The sequence below is a fragment of the Zalophus californianus genome, chromosome 5 (assembly GCF_009762305.2).
Source record: "Zalophus californianus isolate mZalCal1 chromosome 5, mZalCal1.pri.v2, whole genome shotgun sequence".
Taxonomy (NCBI): Eukaryota; Metazoa; Chordata; class Mammalia; order Carnivora; family Otariidae; genus Zalophus; species Zalophus californianus.
The window spans coordinates 113,657,928-113,679,131 of NC_045599.1; the positions used below are offsets into that span (position 1 = coordinate 113,657,928).

At 40.8% G+C, this 21,204-nt stretch overlaps 1 protein-coding gene across 5 annotated transcripts in view; it reads left to right on the top strand.

Annotated features, from left to right (window-relative positions):
• Window positions 1–21,204, top strand: part of HTR4 (5-hydroxytryptamine receptor 4) — a 178,608-nt gene that overhangs the window by 15,358 nt on the left and 142,046 nt on the right. For 4 of the 5 annotated variants that reach the window (XM_027607103.2, XM_027607104.2, XM_027607105.2 and 1 more), the window contains exon 2: window positions 7,046–7,118. In XM_027607103.2, coding sequence (XP_027462904.1) covers window positions 7,093–7,118 — 26 coding nt within the window. In that variant the 5' untranslated portion in view covers window positions 7,046–7,092. Of the gene's footprint in view, window positions 1–4,181; window positions 4,256–7,045; window positions 7,119–21,204 lie in introns of all 5 variants that reach the window. The other variant, XM_027607106.2, reaches the window with a different exon arrangement.

Below are 21,204 nucleotides of genomic sequence, written 5' to 3' on the forward strand. Positions count from 1 at the left end.
ACTCTAAACCTACTGAATCAGGAAGTTGGAAGTGGGGCCCCGCTATTGTGTTTTAACAAGCCTGCAGGTGATTCTTAGGCATGCTTAAGCTTGGGAACCACTGCTCTCCAGTAAACAGCCTCTTATTTAGTTCTGCTCTCATTGCATTCCTGGATTTCATCAGAATTCAGAATCATCTCAGACTTGCTTCCTCCCCTCAACCGTGACTGACTGATGGTTTTCTGGCTTCTGTGTGAGCCTCCCAGTGAGGTGGACCTTGTTGCTTGCCAAGACACACAGGTCAGTAACTGGACAGCTCTGATGTTGGATGACCTACTTCGGAGTGAGTCTCAAACTTCTCTTGAGATTCCATCTCTCCTTTGGAGACACAAAGACAAGACTACTTCCTTCTCTAATTATCAAGTAGAACTTTCATGTCATATTATGCCATTCATTTGACAAACACTGATCATGTGTGTCTCTTCTCATAGAACCTGTGACCGAATTAGGGGTGAGACATTCATCAAGTGATCACAAATGTAAATACATAATATATGTTTAGAGGAAATCCTCTAAATAACAAATATGTAGAGGAAATCTCTGCCTTTAAAAATATCCGATTTCTAGAAATACTCTAGATATACTCTGTTCAGTGTTACATGAAACAGAAGTCAATGTTTCTTCTTTACTTTTCCTCTAGTCCATTCTTTTCCCCAAAAGGTAGATTAGGTATGCTTCTTAAATATTCTTTCATTGTTAAAGGGCTGTCTTCAATAACAGTTTTCTGACAAAGGAGCAACAATTTCCAGCTGAGAAATGTGTATTTATCCAGGAAGAATATTTTCTTAGTCGATTTGAAAAAAAATTAAAAGCCATTTTGCATCCCAATTGTACATATCTGCATGGTGGTCCTTTCAATATCACTGAGTTGGCGTCTGTGTGGGTTTTCAGTTATGGGAATGAAACAGCCAGAACCTTTTTCTTTAGGGCTAAATCTTTCCAGGTGACTTAGTGCCAATGGCATTTTGACTGCCATCCCTAGAAAGACATTTGGTAATGTAAGTCCAACTCCTGGAATACAGGCTCTTTTTTTTTTTTTAATGGCTTACACACCACCATTTAGATGTCTAGATAACAATACGATTTTTTCAGTACTAATTTACAAAGAGAAATTCTTTTAAAGAGTATGTATCAACTGAAGTTTTTTTTAAAAAGTGCTGAAGCAGCATTCTACCAATTTCTAATATTTTCCAAAACAAAGTCCCCAGAAATAGCTGAGGAGAAGAATTTTTTTCTTCTATGTAGTGAGAATTTGCGCAGTTGTAATTTTTTGGACGATGCAAGAATTTTTTTTTTTTCACAGTAATGGTTACTAGGCCATCGTGATCACCATGGGATGTAGAAGGCTGCAAGGGTGCTTGTGTGTTTGATCCTGGTGATACTGTGTTTTGGTACAAGTGACCACTACTGGGTTCGGGCTTGAAGTGATGAGGCCAGCAAGAAGCTTTTGACACCTAACTTTTATCAAATATCTGGCCTTATTTGATTACAATTACACTGGTCTTCTTTTTGTCCCCCCCCCGCTCAGAAATATCTACGCTCATGCCCAGATGAAGCCTATTTGAGACAGTTATGTGAATTGATCCTGCATTCTTTTTTAAAATCGGGAAATGATTCAAAACATTTGGTCTTTTTCTGGGGATATGCGAGGCAAAACTGATAGTATAGACTGTCACAGTCCTCTAGTGTTATTGGAAGAAACCCTATCAGTCACCAAAATTATAGTTCTCATTTAGACATCCTTATACACAGGTGCTTGAATGCCTCCAGTGACAAGCGACTCACCTTTTCAAAATTCCCTTTAGCTTCTGAGACGCTCTAATTACTTGAAATTTCTCCCTTTGTTCACTCTGCCCAGGACCCATTGGCTCAGTCCATTCTACACTTGGGGCACTTGAGACCCAGACTGGTGAGCAAACTTGCTTGAGGATAAGAACAGTGGGTTAGTAGCAGCATCGGGCTGAGAACCCAGGCGCAGTAACTCCTGGGCCAGTGCTTGCTGCTTCCATTATGTCAAGCTCCTACCCGCAATTTGGCTGTTAAGATAAATAATGTTTTACTTATTGCTGACACTTATCCAAAATAAAGGTATTGGAATATGCCCTTTGATGTAGAAATTTAACCCATGGAAGCATACTCTATGAAGAAACGTGGTCAATCCATGCACAGTTATGCATGAATATCCGCCCGTGCAATCAAAACCAGAGGAAAAAAAAATCAAAGTGCAGGAAAGCAAGCTGAGGTTATGACATAGCTCCAGGTTGGCAAATGTTGGCACTGTACCAAACTACGTTGATATTTCATTCCAGTAGGTGGGGACTATTTACAGGTGAGCCCTATGCTCACACTTCTCATAATAGAGATGCAACTACACACCTTCTGTTAACCATTAACAACTGTTCCACAGCAATCTTTCAGGATATTCTGAGTAAAAGAACAAGGGGTAAAGATGGGGTGTACTTACCTTTTGGGTTTGCCCTTTAGGTATTTAAAATTTGTAAGCCAGAAAACCAAGGGTTGGAATCAGCATTGGGTGGCATAAGTAAGATGACCTCTTCCTCCTCCTTTTTTAGGGAAAGATCAATCTCACTGTATCCAACAAGGAAAAGAAGCGCCAAAGAATCTGATAGAGTTGTCTGTTGCTGTAACTACTTTTGTGACGAAGCGTTCGGAATAATTTTGGTTGCTTGAGCTTGTCCTAGCCCTGAGAGAACACTGAGACCTTCCTTTGGACTTCATATGGTGTAGAAAGTTCTGTTTGACTCTCTTCTCCACGCCTTTCCCAAGACTTGCCATGCTCTTTATCTGGTTACAAGAATCTAGGACTGTTTCCCTGAAGGAGACCAAACATACGGGGTATCACTCCTTGTCCCTTAGATAAGGATACAGCATGACTGTGATTAAAATGCACATGCGGTCTAATTGAATTTCAGATTGGCAGAACTTTTAGAAGTGACATAGCTTATACCCAGGCATAGGAGATGCTTTCAGTTGATTGTGTCTTTAATTGCCTAGGTGGTTAAGGAGCCAGAAATGTAAGTATGCAAGATAAAAACACTGGTTCCTTGCACACCCCTCTCGATGTATGCAGTCTTCCTGACAAGAGGTGTCCCTGTAATCATGCTTCTGATTAGTTAGCTCTGGTGAGCACGGCAGAAAATAGTGGACTGTGATGGATTAATCAAATCAGGATAGATAAGAATCACCAATTTATCTTTTGTTACTGTTCCTCTCTCTCTGACAAAATGCAGGCTGTCTCACTGGCTTGTTAAATGGCAATCATTTTAAATTTGCTCATTGGGTTTCTGATGAGCAAGACATAACAATGTCCATTGCTATGAATATATAAGATTTTCCCATGTTGTAACATTTTCAAATGCAGTTTCAATGAGATGAACTTTAGCTAGCTTTTAACTGGTTTTCTGACTTCCAGTTTTTCTTCCTTCTAATCTGTATGTAAATACAATATTGATTTTTTTTTTTTTGGTCTATTACTTAGGATTCTTTTGGTTCCGAGTAATGGCTGAAACCCAGCTCAAACTGGCTTAAGAAGGGGAAAAAAAAAAGGAATTTGTTGTCTCGTATGATTGGAAAGTTCAGGTGTAAAACTGTCTTAAGACACCACTGAATCTGAAACCTCAAGTTCTCTATGTTCCAGCTCTGCTTTCCCTGTGGTTAGCTTCATTCGCAGACGGGCTCTCCCCACAAAGTGGCATTGATGGCCACCAATAGCTTCAACCTGAAAGTCTGAACGGTCTAGCAACACTAGGGAAAACAGAGACTCTTTCTAGCAAAAATCTCAGGGTTAGCTTTCACTAGTCTAGCCAGAAGCTAATGCACTGGGGCCAGGGAGTGAACTGTTCTGATTGGCCAGTGCCGGTCTTGCTCATCCCCGAACCTAGGGATTGAGGCAGCGGAGGGGTGGTTCTCCAAAGGAAATTCAAAGTGCTGTTTTCAGAAAAAGAAGGATTCCTTCTCTTCCAGTAGAAGGAAGTGTGCTATGATGACAAGAACTCTACCAAATAAAGCTTGAGTTTTGGAATTCACAGACCTGGATTCTCTTCCCAGTTTGGTCAAGTGCCAGCTGTGTGACTTTGTCAAGTCAGTTAATGTCTCTGGCTCATAGTATCTTCATCTCACAGTAAGGGACAAAGACTCCTCGGTTGGAAGAAGAGGAAAAAGACAGTGTTTGGCACTTGCTAACACTTAGTAAAAGGTAACTAAATAGATGAGATGGTTTTTTGCTACTTTAAAAATTACAGTATTGTACCCTGGGTGATCTATAGATTACCTCCCAGTTGGAAAATCACAAACTCTCAAACCTCAGCTTCTTCATTTGCAAAACTAATTAGCTATTTCTTTGACTCAACATGTATCTATGAAGAGAATGTAATGTACCAGGTATTTCTCTAGGCACTGAGGATATGATAGTGATCAGATCTCTACCTATGCCCTCTTGAAACTGTTCTAGTGAGGAAGATCAATTACTAATAAAGAAGCTATGGAGTATATATAATGCATGTGCCAGTAAGAGAAAATAAGAGTGGATCAAGAGGATAGAAACTTCTAGAAAATGAGGTCTGAAATTCTGCTCAGGTGATCAGGGAAGACTTCAATGAGGAAGTGACAGTTGAGCAGTAGATAGGAGACAACGAGTGAAAAGGCCCTGAGGTGAAAGCCTACTTTTATGGCCAAGGAAAGTAGCAAAACCAGTGAGTTCAAGGGCACTGAGGGGGTGGGGCATGGCTAAAGTTGAGATTGGTGAGGAGCTGGGTGGGGCCAGATCACTTCAGGTCTGGTTGGCCATGACAAGGAGTTTGGATTTTATTCTAAGTGTGAGTAGAAGCCACTAGAATTTTATGCAGGCAAGACATGATTTGACTTACATGTTGAAAAATCCCATGCTGGCTTCTGTGGGGGCAATGATAGTGGGGCAAGCAGGAGAGCGGTTAAGGAGGGCGTGGAAGGATCTGAAGAAAAGAGATGGTGGTGTGGACCAGGGTGCTGGTTCTGGAGGGAATGAGAAAAACTCAGGTTAAGGAATCATTTTCAAAATAGAGAGCATGAATTTGCTGACAGTTTGGTTGTAGGGTGTGAGAAAAAGAAGTTGTTTGTTTGAGTAACTGGGTAAATGATGGCGCCATTTGCCAAAATGGAAAGCACTAGGGGAGGATTAGGTTTTTGTGTTGGGAGTGGGAAATGTAGAGTTCAATTTGAAATGCTTTTTATTTTATTTTTAAATATTTTTAAAGTAATTTCTGCACCCAGTGCGGGGCTTGAATTTAACAGCCCCCAGATCAAGAGTCCCATGCTCCACCGACTGAGCCAGCCAGACATCCCTGAAATGCTTTTTATTTTAAGCCATGGGAATGGATATGATCATTTCAAGAAAGATTTTTAAGTAGAGGAAAAAGGAGGATGCGGCCTGTCACTTCAATAGTTAAGGCTTTGTACTTAAGTATTTCAAATAAAAGATTATTCTGGATTCAAAGATGTAAAAGAGATCGAAGTGGACAGAGCTACTTTGAGGTCAGAGTAGGGGATTCAGAGTTCTGGAGGCTGAGCATTCCCCACACCTGCCCCAGACTCAGAAATGCCCACAGGAGTCCTTGTTAATCTTCAAGGCTCTAAAGAACAAACATTGGAAAACACAGAGAAATCTACATCCTTTCCAGCTCTGGTGGTCTGCCATTCCCTTCCTGGAGGCCAGGCGAATGTGTTTGATCCACCCTGACCAAGGCATCCAATAGCCCAGGCTGAGGCTCATGGTTCTGTTGTGTAGATAAACAGATTTATAGTTTCTTCTTGGTAAGATTCAATTAGAAAATCAGCAGATGGAATTATAGAATGTCAGAGCTGGAAGTGAACCCAGAGATCATCTCCTCCAATCCCTCTGTTTACTGAGAGGTGGATGATGAAGCTCAGAAGGGAAAAGGGACTAGTTTGGGATCACCCCCAAAGAAGCAGACCAGGATCTGCCCCTACATTCTCTGACTCCCCATGGTGTGGAACAAATGTGATGCAAAACGTAGGAATTCTTCTGAAAAATGAAACTGCAGTCAGTTAAAAGGGCCAACTTGGTGGAGGTCAGTAAGTACCTGCCCAGAAAAGTGTGTCAGGTCTTCTGAGAGTCCATGGCAGAGGAACTTTTGGTTAACTTCCCCTCAATTCGGAGTTCTTAGCCTGGAGTTCATGAACGGGCTTCGAGGAATCATGCACCCGTCTGGAAGTGTGTATGTATGCACATGACCATCGATTTTTCTGGGCAGGGTGTTCTCAAGAGTGTACTAGATTTTCAAATAGATATATGATTACCTAGACTCAGAAAGAGTTTAAAAAAGAAAAACCAACCCTGAAGATCTTCATAGGAAACCAGATGGCTGACCATTTTATGTAATATATCATTTTAATCATAATAGTGTAGCAACTTATTTTCACTAGTTAGTGTCCTAATGGAGATCATGTAAATAAGCTGTGTTTCTGGGAAGAGCAACAAGTAAGAAGTAAACTGATTAACATGGAGTACAAAGAAGTTCCTATGTGTTCTAACCTCCAGGGAATTAATAAAAATGATAAAGAAACTGCAATACTCAGCTCTGTCATACTTCAGTATGCCAATAGCTTTTTGCTGTAGTATGGTTTATTTAAAAAAGAATACTTTCTGATACTCTACAAAACAAGTCTTTTTTTTTAAAGATTTTATTTATTTGAGAGAGAGAGCACGAGCTGGGGAGGGGTGTGGTGGGGGCCAGAGGGAGAGGGAGAAGCAGATTCCCCACTGATCAGGGAGCCTGACACAGGGCTTGATCCCAGGACCCTAAGATCATGACCTGAGCCGAAGGCAGATGCTTAACCGACTGAGCCACCCAGTGCCCCAAAACAAAAGTCTTACTTAATAAATAGGAAGCCATGACTATCTGGCATTTTTTTCCTTTAGCAAGGACTTGTATTTTTCCTAAATTAACTCATTGTCTAACTTTTTTTTTTTTTTAATTTTCTCATATAGGACCCTGTGGGCACTGAAACCCAACTCACCCATGCCTATTTCCTGTAATGGATGAACTTGATGCTAATGTGAGGTATATTATATTTCTGTATATACTGTTTTTATGCTGCTGTAAATTATGGCCATTTGAACTATGAAGCCTCTGAAAAATCTATTGTGGTAGAGTTACAAATCCAAGAGATGTAGGTTTTCTTCAGTGTTTCGTATATAATCATGAGTGTGATGTTGTTTGATTATTAGAGGGTTTTTTTTCACTTATGCTTAAATGATAAATATGATATGGCTGGAAATATTTCCAAGTGCTTTTCCAAAAGTCTGCATTATGAGAGGCGGTGTAACATGAAAATAGATATTCATCTCTATAATAGGAAGAGAATTTGTATTTAAATGGGGGTAAAAATAGCTTAAGAATGTCTCTCTGTACATCTAAACTTTAGATAGGTGTTCAGATAGCTTTTTGTAACAGGTTCTAGTCTGCCCACCTCTTTTTTCAACTGGGTCATTAGATTATGTGACATGATGGCTGCATGGTATAGTTACGTAAAGCTAAAAGGTTTGGTTTTCTTTTCCTGTCATTTCCTGCAACCCTTGGAGATCAGATAATAGGATGGCTTCTAAGGAAGATTTTCTCTGAAGGTTTGCTGCATTTTATTTGGCACAAATAGTGTGAAGAAAATTGTATTCAATAAGCCTTGAGTGTTATGAATTGGCATTTGGGGCTGAGCATTAGTCATCCATATCAATAGCTGGAAGACATTCTGAAAAAGAATACATTCCTGGTGCAATCATGGGAGCGGTGCTTCTTTCACTTGAGACCTAGAGGAAAGCACATTTCAGGGGCACAGTGCTTCTGTGTTTGATGTAGTACAACTCCGTGATAAAAGGGAGCTGTCAAATATCTTGACAGAAAGTCTAGTGTAATGTGACTCGAGCTGCAGAGATGTACTATCACCCCAAACCCGGGAATTCCTTAAGGGCAGACGTGCCTCATGCCTAATTCCTGGCACAGTGTGGATATTTAATAAAGAATTGCCGATCACCCAGTCATTGTTGATGTATTACATATATTTTCAATAGGATTGTGTTCTAGTATATCTAGATATGCACAGAGGCTCTGTATATTTAGCAGTAAAACATTTTACACTTGCAATAGAAGCATCCTGGACTTCGTTACTTACCCAACACTCAGACTTGGTGCAAAGTCCTAGAACTTTAACACAGATTTTTAGACCGCTGACTAAATTTTCCTCCAAAAGTTTGTGACATTCTTTGTACAGGGAAAGCAGAGTGGAATCTGGAGAATCTCAATTTTATTTTTGTTAATTTCTGTTACAAGGCCAAAGTGGGCAGTATCGATGATGACAAGTTATGCCATCCTTTAAGTTTCAAACACTGTATCAAACCTCATCAGTTGGTAAAATGAACTTGTTTTTGGATAATTCAGATTTGACGATCCCTAACATTTTCAGCTTTTCAACATTTATTTATAGCAGCATTGAATTCCAACAACAGCATATAGTTCAATTAAATGAACATTAGCCATTCTCCTGGGTGCTGTGGAACAGTCCTGCAGGATACAGGATGATATTGCTCCCCACAATCTTCTCTCCGGACCATCCTCCCTGTCAGATTTCTAACCTGATCCCATCAACATATGCTCATCCTCGCTCGCTCAGCCTCTCTACCCACACTATTAGTAACATGCAAATGCCCAGACTTTCCACTCATATCCTCCTCAGTCCAGCCTCTAAAGGTGGTGTTTTAGGCTCACCTTTACCAAATTGTGATGCATGGATCACTCGTAATACATAATGATTTTAGGTGGTATATGAATATCTTTTTTATTTTTACATAAATATTTATTTTAAAATAACCATATCATGGCAAATAAAACTATTTTGGCACTTATAGTAGTGAAATACAGTTTTCTTTTAAACTACATTCATTTAAAATATAAAAATAGGTTTGTTTAAAAAAATGAAAGTAAGTTTGTATAAAGAAAAATATGTAATTTAAAAAAACAGTAATTTGTAAAAGAATGTGAGAAAAATTTATAAGGGTACTATGCCAATGACGAGGGTCTAGAAACTAATGTTCTAGGTATAATTAGATAGAATAAATTTTATTATTTTAAGAGCAGGAACTAGAAATTCTTTTTTTTTTTTTTTTGGTAAGGAAATACCTTCAAGTTAGTGAAGTGCCCACATAAAATGAATCCTAAAGGGTCTAGGGCCCTGGTACAGGAGACGAATTTTTCTTCTTGCTCTGAAGACAGGAAAATGAGTGAACAGAGGAGGGAGAAGGTTGGAGAAGAGAAAAGATTCAGAGAAGAGATGATGGGGCACTGCCAATTTGGAAAAGCATGAACCAACCAGTGGCAGGGTGCCTGAAAGGGACTCCAAGAGAAATTAGGTTGCAAATCTTTGTTTGTTTGTTTGTTTGTTTGTTTTAAGTATGTATGGTGTGTGTGTGTGCTGACCTCTCTTGGGCTCCAGTTCTTTAGAAAAATTTTCTAGCTTGACTAGAAATTGAGAGTTGATGTTGACTGCCTGTGAGCTATGACCTTAATGTGTATTATCCCATTTAATTTTTAAGCAATCCTCTGAGGCACTTGCCATCATTATGCCCGCTTTACAGGGTGTGGGAACGAAGGCACAAAGAGGTGAAGTAACCTGCTCAAGGCCACATAACCGCACAGCCTCCACTAGGCTACACATATTTTATGTGACTGTGTGTGTGCGCATGAGTGTGTATTAGTGACAGGGCTGACATTCCTGTCTGGGTAAGTGTGTTTGGAAGGGAGAATGCACGTATGAGAAGGAACACTTAAAAGGCACAGGATGGCAGAAGAGTATGCATGCCCGGGAAAACTTCAGAAATCAAAGTGAAAGTTTTAAAAGCCCTATGGGCTGTAGAATTAAGAGACTCTGGCCAATTTTCCCCAGATATCAAGGGACAGAGAAGTCCTACTTGACATTTAGGGCTAAATAAAATGTCTAACATTTAAGTATTTTCTCAGGCCATTCTGGCCACTTCATTTTTTGTTTCTTTGGTTTCATTCAGTTGAGTTTGCTAATTAAGCTTGATCCTTGCCATTGAGTATCTATCAGTGTTCTTGGCTGCAAGCATCAGAAACTAACTTGCTAATATGTTCAGAGGAAATCTTAGGGAAGCTGCAATGTACAGGGTCAAGTAATTAAGGTAAAAATGCTGTGGAGGACTAGGCTTGCAAGTAAACAAGAACTTTGGGAGTTCTCATAGAGCTGGGAAGTGGAATAATGGCCAACCACAGGAAGAAGTGGTCAGTTCATTTCTGCATCATGGATAACATTCAGCCATTTCCTTTTTCTTTTTTTTTTTAATTTTCAAAAATTTTACAATTTTTATTTATTTATTTATTTATTTTAAATTCAATTAGGCAAGGTATAGTACATCATTAGTTTTTGATATGATGTTCAATGATTCATTAGTTGAGTATATCACCCAGTGCTCATCATATCATGTGCCCTCTTTAATGCCCATCACCCAGTTACCCCATCCCCCCACCCACCTCCCTTTCTGCAACCCTCACTTTTCCCAGAGTCAAGAGTCTCATACGGTTTGTCTCCTTCTCTGATTTCTTCTCATTCAGTTCCCCCCCAACCCCTACTGTCCTCTGCACTATTCCTTATGTTCCACATATGAGTGAAACCCTATGATAATTGTGTTTCTCTGATTGGCTTATTTTATTAGCATAATCCCCTCCAGTTCCATCCGTGTCCTCTTCCATATACTACTCAAGAGGCAGAGTCCTGGGAAATGACATCTGATTGGCCGAGCTAAGTCATGGGATCACTTCCTGTCCAGCTTTTATACTAGGAGGCAGGTACCACTCAGGAAAGTGACATGCAATGGAGAAGAGTTAAGTTCTCCAAAGAAATTGGTGCTTCTTAGGAAGAGGGAATGGAGACTGGGTAGTCAAAATATGACCAACGTCTAATCCCATTTATTTTGTACCAGTTGGATTTATCTACAGTATTTAAATAATATTGCTCCGTGTATAAATAGAAATAAGTGAGGGTTCTTTCATTTGTTTTATGTACCTTGATTAAGCACCTAAACCGTACAAGTGTCTTTCCCTTAAGGGTATCTATTGCAGAGAGAAGTCAATGTAGGATGGATTGACTCACGATGAAAAGCCTGCAGTGAATCAGGCCTTGGATAGAGGCAAGTGCCTGACAGTCCCCTCCTTTGGTAAATAGTGTCTCACAAACTTACCAGACATCAGGCAGCTCTTTCCAGACAATGACACCCACCTGATGGTGGTTTTTTTTTTTTTTTTTTTTTGCTCTGTTTGCTTCTTGTTGGGGCCCTGGAGGAGACAGCTTGTATTCTTGAAGAGTTGAAGAACAGAGAATGGAAACAGTGGCTTTGGTGATTTTGCAGCAGATACTCTTCGTAGAACACCCATCGGCCTGCCCTTAGTAGAGAACCTGGTGGGGCCCTACCCCAGGGCTGTCCCTAAGCTCATGATAACTACCTAATGATGCCCTGAAACACTTACTGACTTCAGAGATAGCCCATGCTTTGTGCTTTGTTTTGTTTTAACTACCAATTCTTTTTTTCTCCTTTTCTTAAAATTATGTTCAGTTAGCCACTGTATAGTACATCATTAGTTTTTGATGTAGTGTTCAGTGAGTCATTAGTTGCATATAACACCCAGTGCTCATCACAACACGTGCCCTCCTTAATGCCCATCATCCCCTCCCCTCCGAAACCCTCAGTTTTTTACCCCCGGAGCCCGTAGTCTCTTGTGGTTCATCTCCCTACCAGATTCTTCCCACTGATGTGGTTTTCCTCAGCTCGGGTATGATCCCTAAAGGCAATCCAGGTCCCCCCCCCCGCCCCCCCCCCCCCCCCCCCCCCGCTGTTCACTACAGTTAAAAAGTTTCTGCTTTCTAAGAATTTTTTTTCTATCCGTTTCTGGTTTCAGAAAGTACAAGGTTCAGACAGGAGATAAGTGGCGTAAAGTCCAAATATATTCGAAGTTGCTCTTTGACGGTTTCTCAAGATAAAGACCCCAGACTTTCAGTGGCGAAAAAAATTTATTTTGTATCTTAATTCTTTTTAGCTCTGGCCTCCTCCTACCCTTGACTGACCTCCTTGCCCCGAGGGCTGTCTACACTTGCCTGAAGTTTAAGGATTCTGTCCTCTACAGAATAACTGTGGTGCTTTCTCATTCATGTTTCTCATTACGAACCAAAAAGGCATCTTAGAAGAATGATGAATCCTATAAATGGTAGCATTTTCCTCCTTTTGCTAGAGTTTCTAGGAAACTTGGAGCCAAGTTTATAATTGCCACTGTCAAGTACAGAAATGCTCCAGGCACTTACTATGGCTCTAACATGCCTTTATATTTCCTTTTCCAGCTCTTTTTGTCACTTCATCTTGTTCCTTTGCTTCCTGAACAATATCTTATATTGTTTATTTTTGTTAGCCATTTTAGGGAAGGAAGGAAAGAAGGAAGATAGAAAGGAATCTGAAAAGAAACCAGTTTCCCAGGTGGGAGGGAGAATCTTTCCTGCTTTTGGTAGGGCTTGACACCTTGTGCTGGGGAGCCACTAGACATTTTTGAACAGAAGACCAAACTGGCAGGCTTTCGTATGAAACCCAGAAAAATCTGAATAAATACGAAAAGTTGAATATTTTAAAATGTAAAATACATACTCTTTATGTAAATGCAGTCACCTGCTGTACACATGTGACATTAATTAAAGGCCATAACTAAGGTGAGTAGCTGGTTTTGAATTAATTACCTAATTGCTTTAATTCATGCCACTAGGTTGCAATTCATTTCTTCAAGTGAAGAAATGAAATTAATTGGAAATCAACGTGACTGCAAGAATTCATTGAAGTGATCCGATTTTAGCTAAGAGAAAGAGCAATTTTTAAAATAAGGGAGTTGATTTTTGGTTTGGTTATGAATACTGGTGACAATATATATGTTTCACTGATGTCTGAGGACGAAGTGGGAATTTCTAACGCTAAATATTCTAAAGCTTTGAAATACCTCATAGCGTTTGAAATCTGCGTGTACAAGTTGTCGCCGGAGAGACTTACCGGTATGTAATTGATTTGGAACCAGAGTTAATTCATGTTTGTATCCTGGCAATTGGAGCTGTGAATATGTGAAACTTTAAGGCAGTGAAATGTTTTGCAGGAAATCTCTCTTCAGGCTTTGAAATTGTGGCATGCATTAGCATATAAGGAGAAAGTGAGTGGGTAACCATTTGAAAGGGGTTATTTTTATGTTGCTTTAGAAATGTAAATGGGAATAATACTCAACTTTATTGCTTGACTGATAAAACGGTGATAATTCAGTTAGTCTTTTGATTAGATCAGGAGCACAGCAAATATTAACTGTAACTCACCCTGTGGTAGAAATCCCTTTGCCTCGTGGGGTCACAGGGGACATCAAGCTAGAGACCGTGGCAAGGATGGAGAGAGGATGACACATTTACATTTCTAAAGCACTGGGCTCTTGCAGTGTAAGAGTTTGCTCTTGTGGAGCTAAGCTAGCAATCCTCTACTGTGCATGTCACACTCCACAGCTTCCAAAGTACAGGCACCAGGATGATTTCAGCAAGCAGCACCGCAGGATGCCGGGAGAGTGGCATTTTGGGAAACGGAATGATGTGGGTTCAAGCCTTGGCTTCCCCACTTAACTAGCTGTATGACCTTGAACTGATTATTTAATCTTTCTGAGCCTTTTGTTTGGACATCTGAAAATGGAGTTTTTACGAGGATCGGAAGTAGAGTAGGTGAAGCTCTTAATATAGTATCTCACACATGGTTTATATCGAGCAATTGCTAAATGTCTTCAGTCCTCACAATAACCATGAGATGTGGGCTTTTATTACCCTGAGGACTGCTAATCAATTACCGCAGTCTAGACATTTCTTGATTGCTTAAATTCAGTATCCATTTAATTGGCCGACCTTTAGATTTTTTGATGATTTGTCCCTGATTGGGCCCATTCTCTGGTGAGGAAACTGTGCTTTCTAAAGGTGATGGGAGACCCTCAATGTTGAGGCTGATCGGTGGCCTAACTGGGATGAGACCACTGCTCTTTTATACTCTGTCCGGCACTGTTGTCTCTTGACCCTGCAGCTCCCATGAACTTAGGCACCTTCCTGTTCAGGAACTGGAGGATCTAGGATTTAGCCTTGTATCTCTTTGACTCTTAGTCTTGTGCTCTATTCAGTATAGTCAGCTTTCCTTTATATGCAATTAATCCTTTGATTGATGATCTCTGTTTAGAGGAAAACACCTCTGACTTGTTTCTTTCTGCTTCTGTATCTGTCAATGTCCAGTCCAGAAAATGAAAACTATTGTATCTACTTCAAGTAAAAGGAGATTTAATGCAGGGAATTGGTCACAAAGCTCCCTGGAAGGGTAGGAGGCAGGGGCTGTTGACTCTATGAGCTGCACTCCTGCCACGGATCTTCAGGAAGCGCTATAACATCATCCATGTTGCTTGAGGAACCACTGGCTACTGCTCTCACTGCTGGAGGCACCTTCGGATCCTGGATAGAAATGGTTCCTTTTCCCTCTTGTGATCCACTTTCCCATTCTGAGCCTTCCCTTTGGAAAGCGGAGAGGAAGTATGGAAAATGTCGTTTTCAGACTTCTACCTTCTACCTTGAGATGAGTGCCTGAAAGTGGCCAATAACAGTTACAGCTTCTTCCCTATAACATTGGTTCCTTCTAGAACTTAGAGCTCGGGGACCTGATGCATTGGACTTCACATCCTGTGACCTCACATGTGATGGCATGAACATAAACATCTGGAGTTTCGTGTTTCTGAGTCTCCATCTGCTTGACTGCAGGAAGCTGTCTTTTGCTCAGTTCACGTTGTCCAAGTGTTTTGGGGTATTTGGTAATTAACTGAAAGTGAGCTAGAACTTGTTCTGCTTCCCAAGCTGAGCTTTGGCAGCCTCCAGCTGTAGCGTTCCACTGAGGCGCTAATCTGAATCATATCCTGCCGGATGCCTAGCCCCCGGGACTCAAAGACTGCACCTTGACTCTGGTAAAACAGGAGCTTCTTGATACTGAAAGTCAACGTTATTAGACATGTAAAGTGAGAGGAATGTGCATTCTGTGTATTACTTGATCAAAGTGGGTCCCGTAGTAGACTTGCTCGAGGCAGAAGTGTTTCAGAAACCAGCATTGCAGCTTCTCCGCTTCTCAGGACGAATCTTCCAGGGGCACACAGAAGGGCTGAGTACTGATGAATGTCCGTATCAACTGTTCCACATTCTCAAAACCATCACTCAGTTGCATCATTCTTTCTTGCCCAGTTCAACCCTGTCATATCTGGTTCCCTCTCTTAGGACACCTTGGCCTCCCTCACTGCAGCTTGGTTCTTTTGGGGTCCTCCCAGGCATCACTCATCTTTATTTAAATCACAAATTTCAACAAGATTTTTCTAGATAGTTTCTCAGAACCTGTGTAAATCAGTGGATGATAGCTAGGCAGGGATGGAGGTATTGCCTATTTTTTTTTTAAAGATTTATTTATTTATTTGAGAGAGAGTGCATGAGCATGCACAAGTGAGGGGAGGGGCAAAGGGAGAGAATCCCAAGCGGACTCCGAGCTGAGCATAGAGCCCCATGCAGGGCTCGATCCCATGACCCATGATATCATGACCTGAGCTGAAACCACGAGTTGGACGCTTAACCAACTGAGCCACCCAGGCGCCCCAAAGTATTGCCTAATTTTACAAAACAATTTATAAGATCTATTTGATTTATAGCTTCTGTCCAATCAGAATATCCTCAGAGCTTAATAAGATTGGCGCACAGTCTGTAGTGAAAGGTCACCTGGATCCCATCTTTGCAAGGTGGAACCTTTTTGTCCCTTGTAATGAGAATTAGCTGTTAGGAGATTCAAGAACCATATGACTGACCCTGAGAATTATTTGCAGTTCCTTTCAAAACCTCCTTTCCATTATCTGGAGCCTTGCCTGGTGGGACTTGAAGCTCTAGAAGTCTCACAAAGCACAGTACACAAAAGAAATACAAAGGGTTTCAGAGAGGTTAAGTGATTTTTTTCTAAGCCCACACAGCTCAAAAGTGATCAAACTGAAACTAAAACCCAAGTCTTTACAAAATCACTGCTTTTTTTCCAAATCATTTTCTAACTATCCGAAGACAGCAAACTCTTTTCTAAAGGGTATATAATTTAGATTAAAATGTTACTTCACTAAACATGTCTAAATTTGAAAAATGGGTTTAGACAATACTGGGAAAATAATAAAATTAGTTGTTATTTGCTGCCTTGATCCTTTGACAAGAATAGTTTGCTATGGTTCGGATGCTTATACATGACCTATATGACCTCATTTAATCCTGAGACCTCTGTGAGTTCCTTACTGTTATGGACTAAATGTTTGTGTCCCCCCGAAATTCATATGACAAGATCCTAACCCCCAATGTGATGGTGTTAGGAGGTGGTGCCTTTGGGAGGTAATTAGGTCATGAGGGTGAAGATCTTGTGAATGGAATTAGTGCCCTTATAAAAGAGTCTGCAGAGAGCTCTCTACTCTCCACTGTGAGAGGATACAGTGAGAAAATGGATGGCTGTACACTAGGAAGTGGGGTCTCACCAGACACCCCATCTGCTGACACCTTGATCCTGAACTTCCCAAACTCCAGAACCATGAGAGATAAATGTTGGCTGTTTAAGCCACCCAGTCTATGGTAATTTGTTACAGCAGTCCAAACCAAGACACTTACTGGTAGTGTCCCTGTTATTACATGTGAGGTCACTGAGGCAGACACGGATCGTTATTTTATCCAAAATCACATTTCTAGGAAGAGGTAAAGCCAGCATTTTCACCCAAGTTTGCCCGATGTCAGAGATCTTCACAGTTTGCTCGTGCAAACTGTGTTGTAGTAGGTCTGTTATTAGACATTTTTAGACTTGGGGTCCTCAAGTGGAAGACAGGCAGATACGTTTGTTTGGCTTGTCCAGGTTTTTAAAAATTGACTCTCATGCCTTTCCAGAGGCTGGGTGTACTCCCCAACTTACTAAAGTAAAATTGATTCCTATTGTCCGAAAAGAGGCCATTTTGAACTGTTCTGTGACCTTCCTGAGCCACAAGTCCAGTTGGTCAGGGACTTCCATCTGCCTGCCAGGCCCTTGAAGTCATTTTATTTTATCATTCTAATCTCGAAAACTATGGTAAGAACTATCTCCAGTTTTAGAGACTGTATTATGACATTTAGGACCTGTTATTTTCTCTCTGGAAATTTGTTTTATTACCATTTAGCAAATAGGGTTGTGTTGAATTAAAAACTTTTTTCAATTAAGGAATTGGAACAGGTTTCTAAATAAATACCTGTTCCGTGATTAACATTTTATCAGTCAGGTAATGATGTTCAGGCAATGTTCTTATTTGCATTTCTAAAGAACTGTAAGAATAATCTTTTCCCCCCCCTTCTCCTCTGCCCACTCACTTGCTCCTTAACTTTTATAATGGCTTTATTAATTTCAGTGCTTGCAAAAGGTTTTATACAAAGTACTCATCTTGGAATGTTCAATACTATCATGCCTTTATGCATATCAGATATAGACACAGATTTGAAATAAGGTCTCACTATCAACACTATAACTGACATTTTTAGCCTCACCTTATCTCAAATGTCACCATTGTTCATTATTTATAATTATTGCGGTCTAAACCCTCTAAAGTTGAATTCCAGAGAGACTGTATATGTAGATATATAAAACTAGAAAGTATTTTTTTTAAATATGAAAAAAAGAGAGCTTCTCAGCATCTGAAAAGTAACTGGTAAGAGTAAGCAAAGAAAGCTAGCTGTGGAATGGGATCAGCCTGCACGGAAGAAGGAAGGGTCATGGCAGATATCTGGGGAGGGTGCTTCTGGCTGAGTGCAGCCTGAGTTACAGTGGATGACAGGAGTTAGGGTCTCGGGGAAGACCGAGGAAACTCTTACACTTCTCCAGGGGACGGGGAGAAGGGCCAGACTGAAGATTGAGGGAGTGGGCCTAGGGAAAGAGGTTACGGATTTGAGAGGAAGTTAGGAAGCAGAATTCATGGTAAAAAGCGATCACATCACATGAGAAGGAAGAGGAGGACATTTTGAAGATGACCATAAAGAAGGAGTAGGGTAGACAAGGAAATAAGCTTGGGCTGGAGCTGGTTGAGGTGGAGAAAACTGTGAGACATTCTGGTGATAACTGTCTGATAGAAAGTTGGCTAAATTTGCGTGGAGCTCAGTGGGGAAATGTTTTGGGAAAGATTCTGATCCAAATTGCTGTAGAGTGAGTCGAATAGAAATTGAGCCCCCCTCCCCCAAGGCTCTAATGATCTAGATAAGGAAAAGATGAAGGTAGCTCTCCAGATATTAATATCAATGAGACTGCCTATATCTGAAACTTCCTCCTTCTTGAGACTTCAGGGATTGTCTCGTTCTCTAACTTGCAAGTATCAAGGAAGTTTTGAGTGTGAAAGTTAAGAACTATGCCCCTTCTGATCTCCCACACTCCTAAAGCTTATGGGAGCGAGCCATCTGTTGTGCCTCTTTAGGAAATGTGAAGTACTGAATTATTTCCTTTGTACCATCATTTCTAGTTAGTGCAATCGTTGAGAGTCGAGTTCAATCTTTTTTATAGTAAATAAATTCTTAATGACTCATGAGGGTTATGATGTAAGAAATGCACATGTACTTGGGAAAGAGTGTATTGATTTAGTGTGAATTTTAGATAAGCTATGATAATGAAAGGTTTCAACTAATTTAATACTTAAGCAGAGGATAAGATAAATTCCCCCCCCTCCCAAATGGGGATGGTTTGATGGCTTGTTCTGGGATTGAACTGAATTTTATCATTGCACCACTGACGAAGTTTTGAAAAACAAATTGAGTCATGCCAGAGGATCCTGAGAATCAGGAAAATGGTGGCCAATTTCTGTCTGTAACTTCAAACATATTATTATTTATGGTTGTGTTATTGATGAGCTAGCATCATCTGGTCCGACACCCCTAATTGGCGAGGAGAGGGGCCAGCCAACCAGTCTCTGTGTTGAGAGATTTTATAGCCTTCTCAGATCAGTTCTCTGGGCAATCAGCCTGAGCTCAGGGTTATGACTTCCTATATTAGCAAAAGAGGAATTGGCTTTCTTGTAATCCAGGAAGCACATTTGTGGGAACAAAATCAGAAGAGAGAAAGGTCCCATCCACTTCAGAAAAAACATTTTTACTTTTAATAAAAAACCTCACGTTGTTTGCAGGAACACTGATGCTGCTAATTAAGAGCAGGGAATTTGAAAGGTATTTAAAATATCTCATCAAGTCAAAAAAAAACCTAAGCAGTTAGTCATATTTTTTTTAAAAAAATCTGTAATTCATATTTGATTAATTGTGACATGCTTCTATCCAATTATGTTGAACTGATGAGGTTTTACTCTGTGAAAAAAAATAACTAGTACACCAGCTTAATTTTAGCACTTTTATTTAGAATTATGTAACCTTGACGCTGCATCCTCTCCTACCCTTCCTGTCACTGCTGTCATCAGACTTCACCATATCTTTTCTGAGTGATTGGCATCATTGCCAAAGTCCTTTCTTGACTGTGCCTCTCCCACCTTCAATTCGTTTAGCTGCCAAATGACTGGCCATCTTTCCATGGCTCAAGCCTGATCATGCCCGTCCCCTGTCTTTTCTCTCAACTTCCTACTCACACTTTCTATCTGAAGTCAGTTATCTCCTACAGACCCCCAGCCTTCCCTTCCTACCCTCTACACTCCCAGAGCTCTGTGTACAAATTGCTGTTATCAATTGTTTGTAATTATCAGAGCTGTTTGTGATTATTTGTTTTATGGGTCTACCTCCTCTGCTGGACGCTATGTGCCCATTATTTAGCACACTGTCTGGCTTATCATAGTGTTGAAGAGATTTAGCTAAAATTGAGAAAGCCTTTATATTTCAACTGTAACTCTTTAGGAAGACCTCATCATTACTGAGGGCATGTCTTAGACAGGTTTCTGCCCAGTAGATATTAACGGACACCACCTCTACTTCCCACCTCTCTCGTTCACACACATGGGGTTTCACTTGTAACTATGGATTTTGAAGCTATGGGATTTGGAGAGGAGATGGGAGAATGGAAGGAGCACCAGTTCTGCATTTGAAGATGAAAGGCCTCTCCTGTGGGGCTGTTGCAGATTCTATGACATGGGACCTTTAGTGACAGGGTCGATGCTCCCTTTATTTTATATTCTGGACCTGGGATGGACCCCTTAGCTATGTTGCCAACCCCACCACCATTCCTGCTATTTCTGGCTTAACAGATATTGAACACTAGTGTAGGTGTTGTACTAAACCATTTGGAAGTATTTTCTCATTCACTCCATATAACAATCCTATGCAAGCGTTGCTCATTTTATAGGTAGTAACATGGAGACATAGAAAAATTAACTTGCCCAAATTCACATGGCTCATACATGGTAGAGCCAAGGATCCAAGCCTAGGAGGTCTGCGTCCTGAGCTCCAGCCCCTGCCTGCTATCTTGCAGCTGGCTCTCCTACAGGCACTGGTAATATTACTGCAGGTCCCAAGATGACCGTCACTCATCTTCTGCCATTTCTACCCCTCTGCCAGCTATTACTGTTAACTCCATTATTTCTACCATCTTTACTTTCACAACTATGAGTTCCTGAAACTTTCCTCATTTATTCCAAGTACTATGCTGAGGGCTTTATAAATAGTGCCTTGTGTCACTGGGGTGACACTACAGATAGCCCACTCTGAGAAAGAGAGCCCGGGTCATCCCAGAGAGGGGGCCCCGTGTGCTCTGTGATCAGGGCCCCTCAGAGATCAGGTCCCCTTCAGTGGACTTTCTCTCTCCCTTTGACAGCCTCGTTCTCTGGGAATTCTCCCTCATCTCCGATCAGAAATCCATTAGCAGCATTACCTCTGCCCTCCTTTCCCATCGTCAGAGGTAACCGAGATCAGCTGGCGACCTTGAATGTTAGCACAGGAATGGTCCTTAAGAGGCCATAGGAGAGTAGAAGCCTCTCCCATGTACCAGCATTCCCGCTGTGGTGTCCTAGAAAGTAGCCACCAGCTTCTGCTTGAAAATTCTAGTCTTTCTAATTA